Source organism: Cariama cristata, unplaced genomic scaffold, assembly GCF_000690535.1.
Source record: "Cariama cristata isolate BGI_N322 unplaced genomic scaffold, ASM69053v1 scaffold5263, whole genome shotgun sequence".
Lineage (NCBI taxonomy): Eukaryota > Metazoa > Chordata > Aves > Cariamiformes > Cariamidae > Cariama > Cariama cristata.
This window is the reverse complement of record NW_009610086.1, coordinates 170,085-188,186: the sequence shown is the minus strand read 5'-3', so window position 1 is coordinate 188,186 and position 18,102 is coordinate 170,085. Positions and strand designations below refer to the sequence as shown.

General features: G+C 36.8%; 1 protein-coding gene across 1 annotated transcript in view; it reads left to right on the top strand.

Moving 5' to 3' along the window:
* The window catches only part of COG6 (component of oligomeric golgi complex 6), a gene marked incomplete at its 5' end in the record, with an annotated part of 39,505 nt that extends 24,437 nt beyond the window's left edge, over nucleotides 1-15,068 (top strand). The window contains 6 exons of the mRNA XM_009697757.1: nucleotides 3,470-3,601; nucleotides 4,138-4,305; nucleotides 6,284-6,391; nucleotides 7,946-7,999; nucleotides 10,582-10,661; nucleotides 14,349-15,068. Of these exons, the coding sequence (XP_009696059.1) occupies nucleotides 3,470-3,601; nucleotides 4,138-4,305; nucleotides 6,284-6,391; nucleotides 7,946-7,999; nucleotides 10,582-10,661; nucleotides 14,349-14,496 (690 nt within the window). The remainder of the gene's footprint in view (nucleotides 1-3,469; nucleotides 3,602-4,137; nucleotides 4,306-6,283; nucleotides 6,392-7,945; nucleotides 8,000-10,581; nucleotides 10,662-14,348) is intronic.
* Nucleotides 15,069-18,102: the final 3,034 nt, after the last annotated feature.

Below are 18,102 nucleotides of genomic sequence, written 5' to 3'. Positions count from 1 at the left end.
AAGAACGTCAGCCAGAGCAGGTTGCCCAGGACTGGTTCCAGTTGAGTTTTTAATGTCTCCAAGGATGTAGACTCCACAACCTCACTGTGCAACTGTCTCCACTGTTTGACCAACCTCATAGTAAAAAATTGTTTTCTTGTGTTTCAATCTGTGCCCGTTGTCTCTTAACCTGTCACTGGACACCACTGAGAAGAGTCTGTCTTCCTCTGCTTTATCCCTGCCATAAGCTATTTATACACATTGATAACATCTCCCTGAGCTTTCTCTTTCTGGGCTAAACACTGCCTCTGCTTGTGTAGGAGCCGCTCCAGTCCCGTCATGAACTTTGTGGCCCTTTGCTCAACTCACTGCAGTATGTCCGTGTCTTTCTGTACTGTTAACTTTCTAATGTTGAAGTAGGATAGTATATAAATAATTTTGATTGCTTGCCTATACAGTATTTTCAGTATTTGCAGGTACACATATGAGCTTCTAACAAAGCTGTTACCCTTAGTATCTGCTGCAGTCCTTAACAGAATTAACTGTATTTAATAGGAACAAAAATTGCACATACTTTCTTTTCCATTTAACCTTCTTTGTAAATGAGAAGGGAAAACAATTAACATACATGCATTTTATTCCTGATTGTTAATACTGCCTTTTCTTTTTCCTATATTTGCTGTTTGTTAAATCCTTCAAGACATCCTTTGAGCTACTTGCTCTTATAGATAGAGAAGCCTGCTCTGGATTGTATATTTGGAGGAAGGTTACTGGCTTAGTAACTGTTCCCCACTGATCGATATGCAGAACTTTAAATAAAGATACAACCTTTTATGCTAAACCTTATGTACAACTTTTAGTGTCCATTGTAATTTTAAGAGAATTTGTTTCAGTTTTGTATATTGGATTTTAAAAATTGGGAATTTCTTCTTGTTTTCTTTGAAAGGCTGAACAGCTGGTTGGCCTCGTTTCTGCATGACTGAACTGCTGGTTACAACTGATTAGACACTTTATACTGTGTTAGAGTATGTTTTAATGCTGTTGGACTAGCTGCTACAGAACTTCTGTGTTAATTTTTTAGTTAGGTCTTGTCTGCCTTGCGTCTCAAGCACATGCTTCAAAAGTAGAATTCATCATGCATTTCAAATCTATTTTTCTGGAAATAGGATCAATTATAACAATCTTTTAGCGCGTATAAAACATTCAGAACATAAATTTTTGTAATTAGAGTAGTGATTTAGCTGTCACAAATTGAAGTCAGTAGGTTCCTCTATAAATTAGATATATCTGTTCTTAAATTTTCCTTTTCATTTCTGAAAATTCAGAATAATGTATAATGTTGTTCCTTGCTCCCATCTAGAAGACAGTGGACTTTAAAAGAACTGATTAAATGAAAGGTGAAGCTAATTGAGAAGCTTCTGACCATCAGGTGCTTCAGGAGACAAAAATTCTAGGCAAAGCAGCCTGAAATTATCGTTGCCATGATCTATGTGTGTGTTGGAAGTGAAAACTCCATCAAACGCTAGTCTCAAATTAATGCCAAAATATCCCTGAACATGATCCAGTTCAGGTCTGAGGACAGTGTGTTCAGGGCACAATCAATACCCTTAATAATAGCAAGAATCAACAAGAAGGAGGTCACTCAGCGTTGTAAATTTCAGTAAACTTTACTACTAATCAGCACTGAGTAAGTGCCTCTTTCTGAATTACTGTTACTTCATTGCTAGAATATTTGTTTTATGCTTTCAAGACTGCTTAGGCTGAACAACAACTGTTCTCTGAACAGTTATTAGATTTAGTTTTCCATTAGTTCCTCGAATTCAGTATACTGTCTCTTGGAAAGTGAGAATAGAGGAACACTTTGTATTTAGAAGGATGCAAAAAAGTTTTTGTTTGATCTGTTTTGGTAACAGTATGGGGACATGTATAGTACCTCAAATGTTTCAAAACATGCAAACTGTGAAAGCTAGGCCTGGCTCCAAAGAGAGACAGTTGTTTCTTCTTTCTCTGGTGGCATGTTGGTTAGATGCAGATTCACTTCCAGAAGGCTCTGTAACGCTCCACTCTGAAAATGCCTGTTACGTTCTCCTTCTTGGTTTCTTTGACCATCAGCCTTTGTCCCTTTGATACTTTTTTAATTTCTTGAAGACTCGGACATCCATGTTATTATGCTATTAATCTGTAGCTCTCATTATGGAACATACATGGTCCATCCAAAGCTACCTTCTTTTCTTGTTGAGCTGTAGTCTTAAGACCATTGCGGAAGTGCGCGCTGCCTTGCTCTGCTGCACTGAAACATCTTGAGTGAGACACACAGGCCGGTCCCAGTCCCAGCCAAACTTAGTTCTCCCTACATCCTGCTGGAGGGAGCTTATGCCTTGAAGCATTGGCCTATTCTGTATTGCTGGGAGTCTCCTTACTCCCACGTGATCCAGCCAGATCTGTGTTTCTCCCTTGGACAGGCAGAAGACAGGAAGGTGGGAAGAGGATTGTTGGCAGAAGGCAATGAGACTGGCAGCCTGGGTTGTAGTAAGTGTTTGGAGGTAGCAGGAAGCCAGTTTGAGGCAACATTGAAGACAAGAGGATGCAACTATGTTTGGAGTGGAGCCTGAGGAATGTGGGTTGGGAAAAAGAGTTGTGCTAGGTTTTATAAACATTTTATGAAGCATTTAATGGGTATTTGTCTGTTACAAAGAAGTGCTAAAGTATGTGAGCCTGTGTTAAAAGTAGCATAGAGTTTCAGTCCATTTCAGGTGCTCCAACTTCTCATCATTTGACTCAGAAAGTGTATTTTTTCTCTAAGATTTACAAACTTCTTTCTGGTTTTTAAACATCTGCGATTCCTACTTCTCATCTTTGACGTAGTATCTTTCTTGCAGTATTGTTGCAGTTTATGTAGGTGTGCTTCAGTTAGCTTTTGCACAGTTCATTTGCGAACTGGTATTTTAAGGTACAAACTTGCTAGGGATTAAGACTGTGGCATCTGTGACTGCAGCTCTCATTCGCAGCATGACAGGCGCTGTGCAGCCTTGTCAAGAAGATGACTTCATTCAGCTGCTGCAGTGTGACCCTAATATCCCAGAGCTCTGCCTGCACTAAATTACAGGAGGTCCTGCTCAAAGGGAACTCAGTGGTGCCAACAGTGTGGCTATTCTTAGGCACCTAATCTAGCAAATGTATGGGGTTTTTTTTACTACTAAAACCAGTAGTGTTTGGGTTTATCTAGATTATAAAATAGGCATAGTCGGAATGAAAGGAGAAATTCAGTTTTGCTTGTTTGTCACTGAATGGGATGGTTATGCTGAAAGTTGCAGGCAGTTATTGTCTGAAACACGCTAGGTTTGTCCACCATCAATTTAAAGTTCTTCTCTGCATGGCTACATGTAATGTTGTTATTAGCTGGTTGCATTTGTACTAATAGATTGGATGATCATTGGATGATGAAATTAAAAAAAACCCAAACCCACAAAGAGATAATCTTGTTCTTCAGGTTGAACTCCCACCTCCTGATCTTGGCCCAAGCTCTGCACTAAATCAGACACTTAACTTGCTACGGGAGGTTCTGGCATCTCATGACTCATCTGTTGTTCCACTGGATGCCCGTCAAGCTGATTTTGTGCAGGTATAAGAATGTTTGACTGCTTTGAAGAGGAGGGCAAAAAAAGAAGTATGTGTAAGTTAGTCTTGGTACACAAAAGATGGGTGAAACATTAATCTTTTTGGCTGGTCCCATTTTGGAGCTTTCTAGCAAACCCAAGTTTGTAATGTGAATAAGAGAGTGACTAACAAAGTGGATAATTACAGTACAGTATGGAGTGCTACTCTTAACACAGTCTAAATTCTGTTATCCAATTACTGCTCCATTAAGTAAATACACCCTCAAGATTGCACAATTACCAATTATCTAATCTGGGTTACTCTTCCTCCTGCTAGGTTGGAATCTGTTCGTCTCAGGTTTTTATACTTTTGCCATCACTATGGTAGCTGATCACCTGCTGACAAATCCAGTAGAAAACTGCTTTCACAGTTGGAAACTCTTGTTTCTCTTTATTCTGCTTTGGGGAATAAATACGTGATAGAGACAGAATGAGCTTAGAAGCCTCATGTGACATGATTTCCTTGCTACCCTCCCTCTTTTCTGTGTGTTTGCTATTTTAGGTTCTGTCTTGTGTGCTAGATCCATTGTTACAGATGTGTACTATGTCTGCCAGTAATTTGGGCACAGCTGATATGGCAACCTTCATGGTAAATTCGCTTTATATGATGAAGACTACTTTGGCTCTCTTTGAATTCACTGACAAACGTCTAGAAATGTTACAGTTTCAGGTAAGCTTTAACAGCCCCAAAAGAAAATGAATTTATTACTGATTTTTGCAGACTCTAAGTTGTGATGTGAATGTATTTATCCTTGATAATGTTGGCTTTGGGTCAATTCAAAGTCAGGAAATGGGATTAGAGGACTTCTTATCAGAGACTATAAGCAAATAGCAGGTATCAGACTTTATGGTACACAGCATCTTTCATTTTAAACAGACAAAAAATGATTAGAAGATTTGTTTTGGTTTCATGTAGTTGCAGATAAACCCGTATCAGTGAACATTTTCATTATCCTAATCATTCTAATACTTATCTGCAAGCTGTGCAAGAAGAGGTAAATGGAAGTTGAATGCTCAAACAAATGGCTGACTATATTCCGTCATATAGTTAATACTAGAACATCATGTAGTTTATACTAGAATGTAATATAGCTGAAGTTACTACTTAGTCCTTCTTTCTACCTTTCTTTTCTCATTTGTTTAGTTTCACCTAATGTGCCAGGATAGTAGTTCATACGTGGTACCATTTTGAAATGGAAATGTAGTTTATAAACCATTGACTGGGGAAAACATAGGCACTGCCCATTTGTAGTTTTGCTACATGAACATCTCTGCAATATATCTCAGGAGAGCCTTTGGAGCTGGGGGGCTTGGAAAAAAGTCACAACTTCTTATTTGAAGGCATCAGTAAAGATTGGCTGTGAGCCATTTTTCACTTTCTACTCCTAATTAGAATTTCTAGCACCTTTTAGCTCTGAAACAAACAAATAGACAACCCTCCAAACTGTCTGGGCCATTTCTAATTTCCATTCTCAGAGTTTCTTTTTCACAGTAAATGTTGCAATTGATTTATTCTTCAAATAAGCAGTAGAACTGATGGTTATGCATTTAATGCCATTTACTTTCTTCGAACGTTTTACAAATACAGGAACAGACTGAAAAAAAAATCTTTTAAGATTATACATAAGTAGGTTATTAAAGTGGAGTTAGAATGGCATATTTAATAAAAGAAACATTTTTCATAGAAAAAAAGAACTAAGTTAAAATCTCGAAATATTAAGATTTCCCTCCTGATTTAAAAAGAAAAGTACATCTTTCTAAACAATTTTAGGAAGTGAAAAGATGAGCTCTTAAAATATCAGACATGGGAGTCTTACATTTTACTAGAGTTTGATACATTATAAATTTTAGCTTTTCATTAGGATTGGAAGAAAAGTTAAATGAAATGTGGGATAGTTATCTGTAAAAATGAAGTAATAATGTATATATACCCAAATATCTTTCCAAGACTACTCAAACTGAAAAATGGTTGCTGCTGCTGTGACTGGATTTATTGGTTAGATTTCTCTGCAAAGTGAAGATTATGCTAAGAATGTAAAATATGTTTATGACTTTTTTCATATGAAGATGAAGCAGAATTGATAGCTGTAACTTCATTGTCTATTGTTCTTTCAGTTAACTTTTTTCAAATACATGTTTATCAGTATTGAATTTAAAAAAAATTACTGATTATGATTTAGTTTCAGTTTTATTTTCTTTGTGAAAGACTCATTCTTTCCCTTGTTTATTATAAAACTGCCATGCTATTGTCAATATCTTCCATAAGAGTTGGATGATTTTTATCATGTATTTTCAAAGAACTGTATCAAAATAAAATGATATAGCAATTTTTAAGATTAGAGCTTTTCTTACTTAACTGTTAATTTTTGTTGCTGTTGAATTTACAAATAAAAAAATAAGATTCTTCTGTTAGTCAGACATGAAAGAATTATCTGTATTTTTATTATTGGCTCCTTGTAATATGGAAGATGTAAGTGGATAAAATAATTATGCTCTATGTATTTATGATTTTTCCTTGTTTGTTGATCACTCTCCTTCTTATTTGTGTTTTTTCTTCTTATTTGCGTTTCTAGACCTTTTAAACCCAGAGCTTGTTGTATTTAATATTTCATGCACATTTTATAAATACCTTATGCTTAATATTTCAGATTGAAGCTCATTTAGATACACTCATAAATGAGCAAGCTTCCTACGTGTTAACAAGAGCTGGTCTGAGTTACATATATAATTCTGTGCAGCAGCACAAACCGGAACAGGTAAGATATATACATTATGTAATGTATATGTTGAGGAGGTGCTGCTTGCTAGCCAACTAGAAGCATTTTGGCACTAATATTTTTGCAAATTAAGCTCCTCTGAAAGCAAAAGCTCGGTAATACCTGTTGATTTTTCACACAGGACCAGGTCTATTAGACAAAGGCACCTTGCAACTACAGACTTCCCCTGTGCTGTATGTTCACTAAGCCTAATAGGTTTGATATGCAGCAGTCCTTCTGTGCAGCTTATCTGTGTACATCGACAGACTCCGTACACCACAGACATCCTGTACATTCTCAGAGTAACTGTATAGGTAGTTTAATATGCCTCGAAGTGTCAGAGTCAAGATGGCTTTAAAACAGAGATACTGAGCATGTATACGACTTCCATGACACCTAGAACAAATTGGACCTACTGTGCGTGTAGCATTCAGGTTTCTTCTGTTGCATGCTATAGCACCATAGGTGGAGTGGATAGATACCCTGCACGCATTAGGTAGTTACTGCGTTTTTCTTCTGTGAAAAATTGACAGAGGAGTTTAGTAGTGATTTGAAGTAACTTTTTCTTTTGCCCTTATTCATTGCTCTAGCTGTTCTAGCACCAAGACAGTGAGATTTTAAAAGTGAAAACTGGAGATTTCTGAGAGTGAGCTGAAAACTGGAATTCAGAGCTCATGATCTCCCTTTCTTGTGAACCACATTTGTTATGTGATAGGTGTTAGTACAGGCCCTCTTCCCTTCAGCTGTGCCTGTGTCCTTTTGTGATCTTCTGTGAAGGTGAAGAACAGTGTTTTCTGGAGAAAGCAGAACTTTGTTGGAGAGCTTTACGTTGTTTCTTCAGCCAATAATTTTGAATAAAGTGCCCAAACTAAACAGATTTTTTTGTATAAAGATGGATAAATAAATGTATAAATAGTCTTGACAAATGACTCAGTTTCATTTCCTATTCATGAGCCTATCTCCTGTTCTAAAACCAGTTTCAAATCGACCAGGGCAGATTGTGAATGGAATGTAGCAATTTTCATTTATATCTGTGCAGCTGGCTGGCTGCAGAGGTGACATTGTCACGGGATTTGCTGGGAGGTTAGGCAGCATGTATACATTGTAATACCATACCAGCCTAGAAGATTTGCTGGGAAGCAGGTTTGAATTCTGCACAGTCCTGGAACAAATGAATAGAGGGAAGTTGTCTTCTCTAATTCTGGAACACCAAGGAGAGATGTGGCCAGTTTGCAGTTCAGTTTTTATCCTAGACCTTGTGGAAGGCTTTTTTGGGGGTTTATAATTTAATGGTGAAGAAGAAAGAGGACTTGAAAGGATATATTAAGAACTCAATATTCTGAGTTTTTCATTTAAGGGAGCGGTAGCATACAAATGAACTGTTACAGCATTTCAGTATTGATATAGTGATTCAGTTTCCAAACATTTAAGATCCTGTAGCAGGACCAAACAACAATTTAGTACTAAACTGATTGTATAATTTATTATTTCTTATTTTTTTTCCACATGCTAATATGACCTTTTTTTCCCCTCCCTTTGACTACTGATTCTTAGGGTCCTCTTTCAAATTTGCCAAGTATGGATTCCGTGTCCCTGAAGGTTGCAATGGTGAGCATTTCACAATTTCATATTATGCTGGTGGTGCTGTGTCATGGGAACAAATACTCTTAATTATGTGATGTAGTAGATATTCGTCTAACCAGTCATACTCTTTAAGAATAGCTGAATTACACATCTGGGAATACTTTCTTCATTTGTAGTAATTTGACCACTTGAAGTAATAAATACATAAATTATTTATGAAAGGGTAGTAATAGAATATTTGTTTCTAAGCCTTGAGAAACAGAACTTTACTTACAAGAATGCTATCCCATGAGACATCTTGAATTGCTACAAGCAAATACTTAGCTCTAATTAGTTTTAATCACCAAAGTTTCTTTTTTGCCTGTATGCTTTGAAATATAGATTCTGCTATCATTTATAATTTTAGTCCTAAGGCTTTGATTTTATGCAAATAGTTCAGCTAAACTCAGAAGTTAGGTGCTGGGCTTATGTCACAGTGATTTTTTTTTTTTTTTTTTTGAGTTGAAAGCTACAATATATTTTAAAACAAATTATCAGCTGATATTTTTTCTTAGAGTGTGTGAAGGCTATTTTGCATAGAGATAGCAATATCACAGTTCAGGAGGCAGTAATATGTGATCTGCCACTTTTCTTGCTTAGCCAAGTTTAGCTTTATTCTGGAAGTTTAAATGTAAATAAAGCCCGCTTATCAGGCAGTACATGTATACCCCCACAAAAATAGGTCTTTTTAAAAGAAAAGTTTTTTTTAAAAAAAGGTCTTCTAAAAAATTGTGTGTTGAATCTCTCCGAATTGTGTCAGTGTAGCATGTTTTCCTCTGTTCAAATTTTAAACCAATGATTCCTGAGATGGCTGGATGGACAGAGCTCTGGCACAGAGCGCTCAGTGGCTTACTCAGATCAGCATGCCGCCTTATCAATATTTATAAATTTTGCATTTAAAATATCTTCTATTTATCATGGTCTTGTAGACCAACAAGGAATTTAAAGACTGCAGCTTGGGGATGATCTCTTTAAATTATATGTATGTAACTCTGTTATCTATAGCAGTACATAGCAATTTCACTTGAACATTAGAGAAGAATCCAACTGTTTTATTTTCTTTATTGCTTTGTTTAAAGTCTGCTTCTGTGAACACAGAGGGTGGAACCTAGTATGCTGAAATCAAACCCACATAAATCCCATCTGTTGGCCTAATCTGTTGGTTTCCCAGGATTTAAACCATGTGGAGGGAGTACTTGCAGGCAGATTCACTGCCTCCCAGCTTAACCTGAAAGTTTTCCAGGTCCCAGCCTTTTAAGTTTTTCTTGTGTGCTTACAAGTGCTGTTCTAGTAAAGTCCATAGCTTACTCTCAGCTAAAGCTCCCTTGCTTTCTGAACGAGGGCAGATAACCCTGAAAAGTTAATTCGTGAGAATTGTGAGTGACTTCATGAGTCATTTGTGCCCACTTTTTGCACATCTGAATGAGAGATGGACGTGTATTTTAGGGTTTACCAGCTTGAGAAGGGTCATTCAGTGTTCAGGAAGGCTGCCATCATTAGATAAAGTTGCCTAAGGCCTTGCCTGAGTGAGTAATTCAAGAATGGAGATTACACAGCTTTTCTGGGTAACCTGTTCAGTTTTCAGTGACACTCCTGGTGAGAATTTTTCCTCTTACTATCTAAACAGAATTTTCCTTAGTGTAATATGTGTCCAGTATTCCTCATGTTTTCACCTGTGAGAAGACCTGGCTCCATCTTCTCTGTAGTCACCCATTTGATCATAGAATCATAGAATGATTTGAGTTGGAAGGAACCTCAAAGCTCATCTCGTTCCAAGCCCCCTGCCATGGGCAGGGACACCTTCCACCAGACCAAGTTGCTCAAAGCCCTATCCAACCTGACCTTAAACACTTACAGGGATGAGGCATCCACAGCTTCTCTGATAGATAGTTGAAGACAGCAGTAATCTTCTTTCTGAGTTTTTTCCTCCCCAAACTACTAGAATCAAAGGACCACAGGTTTTTTTCACTATATTATAAGGGGAAGGAGAAGTAGGCCTAGAAGCAGTTTGAGGAGCCTGAATTAGGTCTCTTGTTCGTGTTTTTCCCAACATAAGTGCTCATTAGACTATTAAGCAGTGACTCCCTGCCAAAAGTAAAAAGAAGTGTGTAAAAAAGAAAAGTGCAACATGTCTGACTGGGACAGATTAGATTTCTGTCTGGAGGCTGCTGTATTGCCTCTGCACTGAATAAACTTAAGTCTGATCTTCAGAGGTGCATGCACACATGCACCAGCTGCGTAAGAAACTTAGATGGGTAATTATGGAAGCTAGATTCTCATTCTTTGCCCCTCCACCCATAGACCTCAAGAGTCAGAAATTTAAAATTTTGGTGGCGAAGGTGCTGAAGTTAGACATTTGGTTTGGACTGTTCAGTTCTACCTTAAACATTTACATAGTATCTTAGACTCTATCCTAAATATATAAAAAGAGAATTTTTTTATCAAATAAGAAGGTACCATTTTAATGTAATTGCTTTTCAGACATCTCTGTTTTTACCTATTTTCATCTAACCGCAAGTTTTTAATATGTTGATCTCATACTCTCCTTTTTTCCCCTTAACCCCTAGGCTCAGTTTGATCGCTATCTGTCTGCTCCAGATAGTCTGTTAATGTCCCAGCTGAATTTCCTTCTGAGTGCCACTGTGAAGTAAGTACCTCAGCTTTGAATTTCTATTATGCCTGCATAATGATCAGAAAGACTAATTTGATTAGGTTTTAGTGGATCATGATGAGAATTCAAGTTATCAGCTGTGGTCATATTTGTATTGTCCTTCAGGTCACAATTCAGTTTTGTTCTGACTCTCCTTTTTTTGAACAAGCAGTGAGGAATATGTAATTCTGTAACTTTCTGAAGTAGTTACTCTTGGTTTAACAGACATCATCAAAATGAAGTACACTAATCTATTTTGAACATATTCTACTGCGTCAGCAGTTTTTTGTCAACTTAGTTGTAAATTTTTTTAGAACTATTTTGTAAGCATTCCAAAGACAGATGAAATATGTAATTCTCCACTCAAGATTTCCTTTATCCCCACTGCTCCATCAAGTCTAGAATTTTCAACTTGGTTGTCTTCTGCTGTAGAGTATTGGCATTCTGTGTCATTGAATATTGTGCTGAGATTACTTTACTTTCCACCTAAAATGTTTTCTTTTAGTGATTTTGTCTTTGAAGTATAGAAGAAAGATCTTTATTATTTATCTCTTGTTTTTTTGAATATAGCTGAACCCTAAGGCTAAGGAAAGTGCCATGAATTTCTTTCCAGTTAAATGTGAACCGTATGAAGACATTTTGTAATACTTAAACTCAGGAATTATATGCTTCACTGATCAAAAAAACTTCTCTTGACATTATTTTTCATGCTTTAGTGAAGGATGCAGGTTACAGAATATACCAGAAATTGAGTAGCACATCACATTTTGTGTAATGCAGCAATAGTTGGAGTCTCATTAATAGGACCTATGCTCAGCAGGATTGTATTACAGCATCTTGCAATTAAAATATTACGTATGTCAAGAGAAAAATATTTATTGTTGGGAATTTATTAGAACAGAATAGTTCGGTTGGAAGGGACCTACAACAGTCAGCTAGTTCCAGGTTCTCCTGCTGTATTGCTGAGGTTCTCCTCATCCAAAGGCTTCCCGTTTCAATCCACACACCTGGTACTTGGCTTGGCAAGGGGCTTTTCAGTAGTTTGTTGCATATCTATGCTAGGTTTACCGTTCCCACGACTCAGCCAGCCCAGCTGACCCTGTTGTGTGAGAGCTCTTCTGCTTCAGTACAGATCAAACAGGGTAGCTTGAGCAGTAACGTCAGTGAAACATTACAACTTCTGCTTCTAGGTGTCAAGCTATTAAACCTGTATTTTAGCTCTTGTTTTTTTTTTTTTAATGTAGATCTATTTAAAAACCATAATAACAGTAAATGTATTTTGAAAGCCTCAATTTTTCACTTGCTAACACAGAAACAATTTTTCAGACGTAGACTTTATGCTACCATAAAGACTCAAGCACAGTGAAATTACTTCAGCTTAATAATTTCTTCTGTCAGATTAACTAAGATAAATTGGTCATGTATGCGCTCTTAGCCTTATTCCATTGATAAGGTTTTTAAACCTCTCAGCACAATTTAAGCCAACTTCATATTATCTTGCAACAGTGGGCAGCTGAGAGGTGAGAGATGAGCCTGTGTGAGGTTGATTGCTATAGCTGCTGCAGGTCAGCCAACACACCGAGGTTTATTAACCTGCTGTAACTCAATGCTATAAGTCAGGTTCTGCTCTGAATTAAAAAAAAAAAAAAAAAAAAGGTCTGTTAACTCCTTAGCCTTCAAACATACAGCTTTAAACACAAGCAGTCCTTCTGAAGTTAAGATACCTGTTCACAGAGATGCATGCTTGTAGAATCAGGGTCTTAATAGTCAATATGTTCTGTAGTAAATAAACCTTCAAAATGCGAAAGTTTCTCAAAATTAAAGTGAAACATTTAACCAGTACTATAATTTTAATCTCTGGCTATAGTAGTTGAAATTTTCAAGTTAGTTTTGTGGACGTTTGATGTCAGTTTTGAAGACATCTTCCTTGAAATGACAGAATTGTGATCCACTGTTCCAGCGGTTGAGCTGAAACCCAAGAGTTCTTTGGTTCTCAAAATCAGACCACATGCTTTTGATAAGGGACTAGTGTCTTACATACTCACTGACAATATCATTTAAGCTTTACAACTATGAAGAACATTCCTTCCAACATTTGCCAGTGCATGCTCTTGTCTTGCAAATTCCTTTGCTCATTTAAAGAGATTTAAGCTTTTTGTTTATGTGTTGTTGGTCTTGAAAAGCTCTTTTCGTTTATGTTGGATCACAGAAACTCAATGCTGGCTTTACTATTTTTAGAATGTGTTACCATTTGTGTTAGTGATAAGATGTATCATGTTGTTATGGCAACTGAAATCCTAATATACTGATTAATGACACTGACATTATGTGATGGAAAGACTTGTTTGATGCTGTTCGATCCTCTGGAATATTTTAATGAACCTTTGATTTAATATTATTTGGTGCAATACAGTTAATTTTATACAAATTCCATGTGCAGTACTTCCTTGAAAGATTGTCATGTTACAGTAGCTTAGTGATCCCAAACTGTGTTCAGAGACAGTTGTTTTACTTGAACACCTTGAATTTATTTCCCTTACAATAGTGTTTCTAAATTTGCTATTATAAGGCTAGTCTGTTTTTCAGGTATGCTCATAATCTGGTGATACTGGCAGTTGATGCTGTATATCAAAAATATGGATACTTAACATCAGAATAAAATGCAAGTTTTGTCTCTTGATCTTCTTTCTCATAGCTTCCATTTCTTAATATTTCCTGAAAAGACAAAGTTCTGTGCACTTGGTCTTTGAGATTTCTTTAACTTGTCAGTTCCCAACAGCTGGTAAATTCAGCCCTAATTTAAGCGGGTGCAGTTTTGGTGTCCTTATTCCTTTGCTGCGTTATTACAGCAGAGCTGAATCTGTATTCATGGTTACCTTGGTTTCCTCAGCTTCTCCTGGCATTCCACTTGCATGGTTTGGCTGTAAAATAGTTGGAACTACTACTTCTGATAGCTAAAAATGCATGTGCAACTGTAAACACATCACCATGGTGATTAAAGTAAACAGATTCAATGGGCAATGTAAAATAAAAATACTAGTTTGTCTTTAAAAAATATTAAACTTTCCAGTTAAATTTAGCATCCAATCTCTGTGCATTGTTACTCAATTTAGATCCAGAAAAATAACTGGATACAGACTTGTTGGTAACAGCATTGTTAGTAAAAGGCTATAGCAAGTTTTAAATCTTTGTCCACTATCACTTTCAGCTCTTCCATTTTGACCGATTATGGAATCAAGTGTTGTCAAGATAAAGCAAATAGAAAGTATTTGCTGGTATTTTGCTGAAAAAGTGTGTATTTACAAAGGACAGCGAGAAACCACAGGAAGTAGAAGGTAGATCAGTAAGATTATTGATCTTTTAAAAGACGCAGGGTAGTGCAGGTGAAAAACTAATGTATGCAGATTAAATCCTTCTACTATTTTTTTTCATGATTGCAGAAATAAAGAAACTAATTTCTTGGTTATGAGGATCATATATGTGAGTTTATGTATGATACAAAGAGATGAAGAAGCCTATTCTTTTAAAACTTTAAGCTGTTTTCACAGTTGAAGTAAAAGGGCTTTTTAATGTAACTGAGGCTGATTTTTAATGTATATTTTTAGCGTATACCTTTAATTCTTTGTATGTAGTACACTTATATTCCGTATGATTTGCAAATTATGTTTTCATTTTGTTTTTTAGAGAGCAGATAATAAAACAGTCAACAGAACTGGTCTGCAGAGCTTACAGTGAGTTATATGCAGCTGTGATGGATCCTTCAAATGAATATAAGGATCCAGAAACCATACTACTCAGATCTCCTCATCAAGTTCAGGCACTCCTTTCATAGTCTTGTTTCCCTGAGATTTATCAGAATCCATAATTCTGTATTCGTTGAGTATTTGCATCAAGTTATTTTTCTGTTTTGAATTTTGATGTGCAACTGTATAGTTAAAATATGTAGGAATGTGGTTTTGTTTAATCTGCTTGGCAGAAGTCTAGTCTTTCCTGTGTCTTTGAATACCTTCTATAGGCCAGAAAATAGAATATAGATTAAAAATTATTTTAATGTATTCCTCTAATGGAAATGGACCTTGACAATATGCAATCTATTTGAAAAGGGGAGTAAAGGAGAAAGAAGCTTTTTTTCCTTGCTGTACATAATCCTTTCAACTAGAGATTGAACCAGTGTCTCTTACGAACTCACCGATGTTTTTATTTGCTCTTTTCCCTGTTCCTTCACTCGTTTTCTCAGCCTATCATCAGTAAATGCTGATAACTGTAATTGTAATACAACTGATATACTTTGAATGTCTCAAGTCCATCACTTTACAACTCATAAATCATTTCAGAATATTTGATGCTGTTTTTCAAATCTTGTTGATTAAATCTGTGGGGCAAAATTTGTGTGCTTTTTTGGAATCCATTATTATTGTTCCCAATTCTGGTGTTTTCTGTAAGAAAAAGAAATATTTGAACTACATGCGTGTACATAACCTGGAACTTAATGCTTTAAATTATTTGTATCATTTTGTTTTACTGGAAGAATTTTGTTTTAGTGCAATCATTTTGTAAGAATCCTTGTATCAGTTGAAACTTGCAGTTCTGTTAAGGCTGGGACCAATAACAATGTAGGTTAGGGAAATGGTTTGCACAGCACTATGGCCATTGCTCCTTCACGTGTACATGGTTTTTGTTTTGCCTTTTTTTAAGTACAGAAGAAGTCCGTCTGCCCTAGTACAAGCATTTATTTATTCCGTTAATAATCCACCAAAAGATTTTCATGGTTTAAATGTCTGAGGTGGTGCTCCTAAGCATGATAGTGAAGTTCACCTGTGGCAACCACAGATTGTTCTGGGAATTACGTGAGAGAGCCGGGGTGTGTAGTTGTTCTAGGCTGATGCGTAGAAAGCCATGAGTGAAGGTTTCATTTCTTTCCTTCTTCGGTACAAAGCTGAACCTGCTCTGTGTAGAAACCCGAATTATATAGAGAGCTATACTTCAGAGGACCTTTGCTTCCAGTAAAAGAGGAAAACAGATAAGTAGGATACTTGTGCTCTGTTGGGCCTTATGATAATTTTCTGCAATTTCCTTAAACTTACTCTTCTTTTAGGAAAGCCTTGTTATAGAGAAACCTTCTGGAAGCAGAAGGTTAGTTAAAGGAATTCGGGGTTTTGGGGCTTAGGTTGTTTGTTTGTTTAAAGGATAATTTAAGCTAACTGTTTCGTTGGAAGCATTTCACTTTTTTTTTTCCCCCTCTTTGTTGTTGTGTGGGTGCCACAGAGTTATTACAGTTGCCTGAATTTACGCTCATGTTAGATGTGGCTTATTTACATACATCAAGGGGGACATGAGCATTCATTCATATTGAATAACTTACATATTTTATTTTTATCAGTAATAATATTCCCCATATAAAATATATACTTAATGGCAGCCAAGTCTGCAGTTTAGTGTATGCTTGCAAAAGAGCAAGAAATAGAGAAGAGCAGCAGCAATACATTTTAGTCTCTTAGAAAACTCATTGCACAAGATATATCCAGTGCGCTCAGAAATCAGCTTCCTTGGTAATACCACAATAAAGCAATAGCTCCTTTTCTAAATGGGCATAATTTGTTGGTATAATAGAAAAAGATTTGAAAGTGTTAAGTGTCCCTGGAGTTCTTGGATCAGGCATAAATTTTTCTGTAAATGGGAATGTTCAATTTATTCTGTTTAAAAACTCCAGACCTGTAAGACAAAAAATTCTAGAAGCTTAGAAAAGCTCTAATGGAAAATTATGCTCTTTTACTAGGTAAGGCATTTTAAATTACTCAGATTTTGCATTACCATAGTATATATTCAGAAGGCTGTTCGTTGTTAATAATGTTAATATTGCTTAATATGGCTATAATTATTATCTAATATGTGAAAATTACATCAGTTATGAAAGGATTATAAATTAGCTTGTTATTAGACGAACATACTCATAAGAGTGAACTTTTTCCTGAAATTACACTCAACCTCCACCTCCAATAATCCGTCAGTAGTTTGCATGAGGATTAGTAAGAAGTTGCTTCCTATCTTTGAGTCCACGTAGAGACTTATCCATGATTTTATCTTCTCTTAATAAAAATGCAAACGCTATAAAAGTTGTAACTTATAAAAATTAAAGTCAATCACTAATTTTGGTCTGCGCAATTAAAGTAAGCGATAAAGGATCACAAATGAGAAAGAATGTCAATAAAAGCATTTGATTTACTGACTTCTGTCTTCCATGTTGTTATTTCCTCTTGCTTGCCTTCCTAAGAGGAGGAAGGAAAAGGTGATTGGATTTTGACCTGCCTTTTCTAGTTTGGCATTTCTGACCATTTTATTTTACAAATTCCCAGGATTTCCACACCAGGAACAGTGCAGCTACAGTCCTCTAATTTCTCAGTTAAATGGATGACCCATAAGCGTTGCAGTAAAAGGAGTCATTCTGGGTGCTGATACTGGGTCCGTATTCAGACCAGTTACTGCAGGTCTGACTTGAGCATCACAGTGCATGGAGAGATGGAGAACCTGGCTGGGCTGAGTTAGTCGGCACTTCTACTGTTGGTCCTTAAACACTTTATATGGAGGGGCATGCCTTCACCACGAGTCTGTTATTCTGTGCTGGACAGCGGTATGTTTGGGAAAACTGGGTAAAGAGAGGTGTTTGAATACTGTAGTAGATGATGCTCTCAGCGTTTGACACTGACAATCCAATTCTGAGAACAGAGGTGTAAAAGGCCTCTTTTTGCCTCCTTGTCTGATGCAAAGAGCACTTTTGTGGGAAGTAGGAGAGCTGGGTTCTGGGCCGAAGGAGTTTGGAATTGACATCTCCCACCTTCCTGAAGAGCACCCAAACCCTTGGCTGTTGTGTAGCATGAGATAGGGCAGCTCTGTTTCTTCTCTTTGGAATTTAGCAGCTGTGCGTACATCAATTCAAAATATGGGAGGCATGAGATAGAATAATCAAGGAGGAGTTTGGCCCTGTGGCATGTATGTGAGGCCACTCCTGAGGACATCAATGTCTAGATCTTCCTCCAGTTGTTACACAGGGAGCTTGTCTTTCACCTCCAATACATGAGTCCCTGAAACAGAATCAGAATCCCAGGATTTATCACCCACAGAATATCCAGCAAACAGCAAGCTGCAGAGTTGAGTTTGGGTTGGACCCAAGGTGGTTTGTCCGCACTGGTGCCAGTGCCTCTGTGTTCGATCCTATGTGTACAATTTTCTCCTCCCCTCTTTATAAATCTGCACACCACTATGGAAGTAAAATACAAAAGTTGTTGTAATTTTAGCAAGCACACAGCAGCCCAGCAACAGTTATTCTTTGTTTTCTGGTGTAGGAAAAAAGAAGCTTAAGGAGCTTTGGAAAGGTGACAATACATTTGTTTTCCAGCATTTCAGGGCACTCCTCCCTATTCTCTGAGATTTATGACTCTAG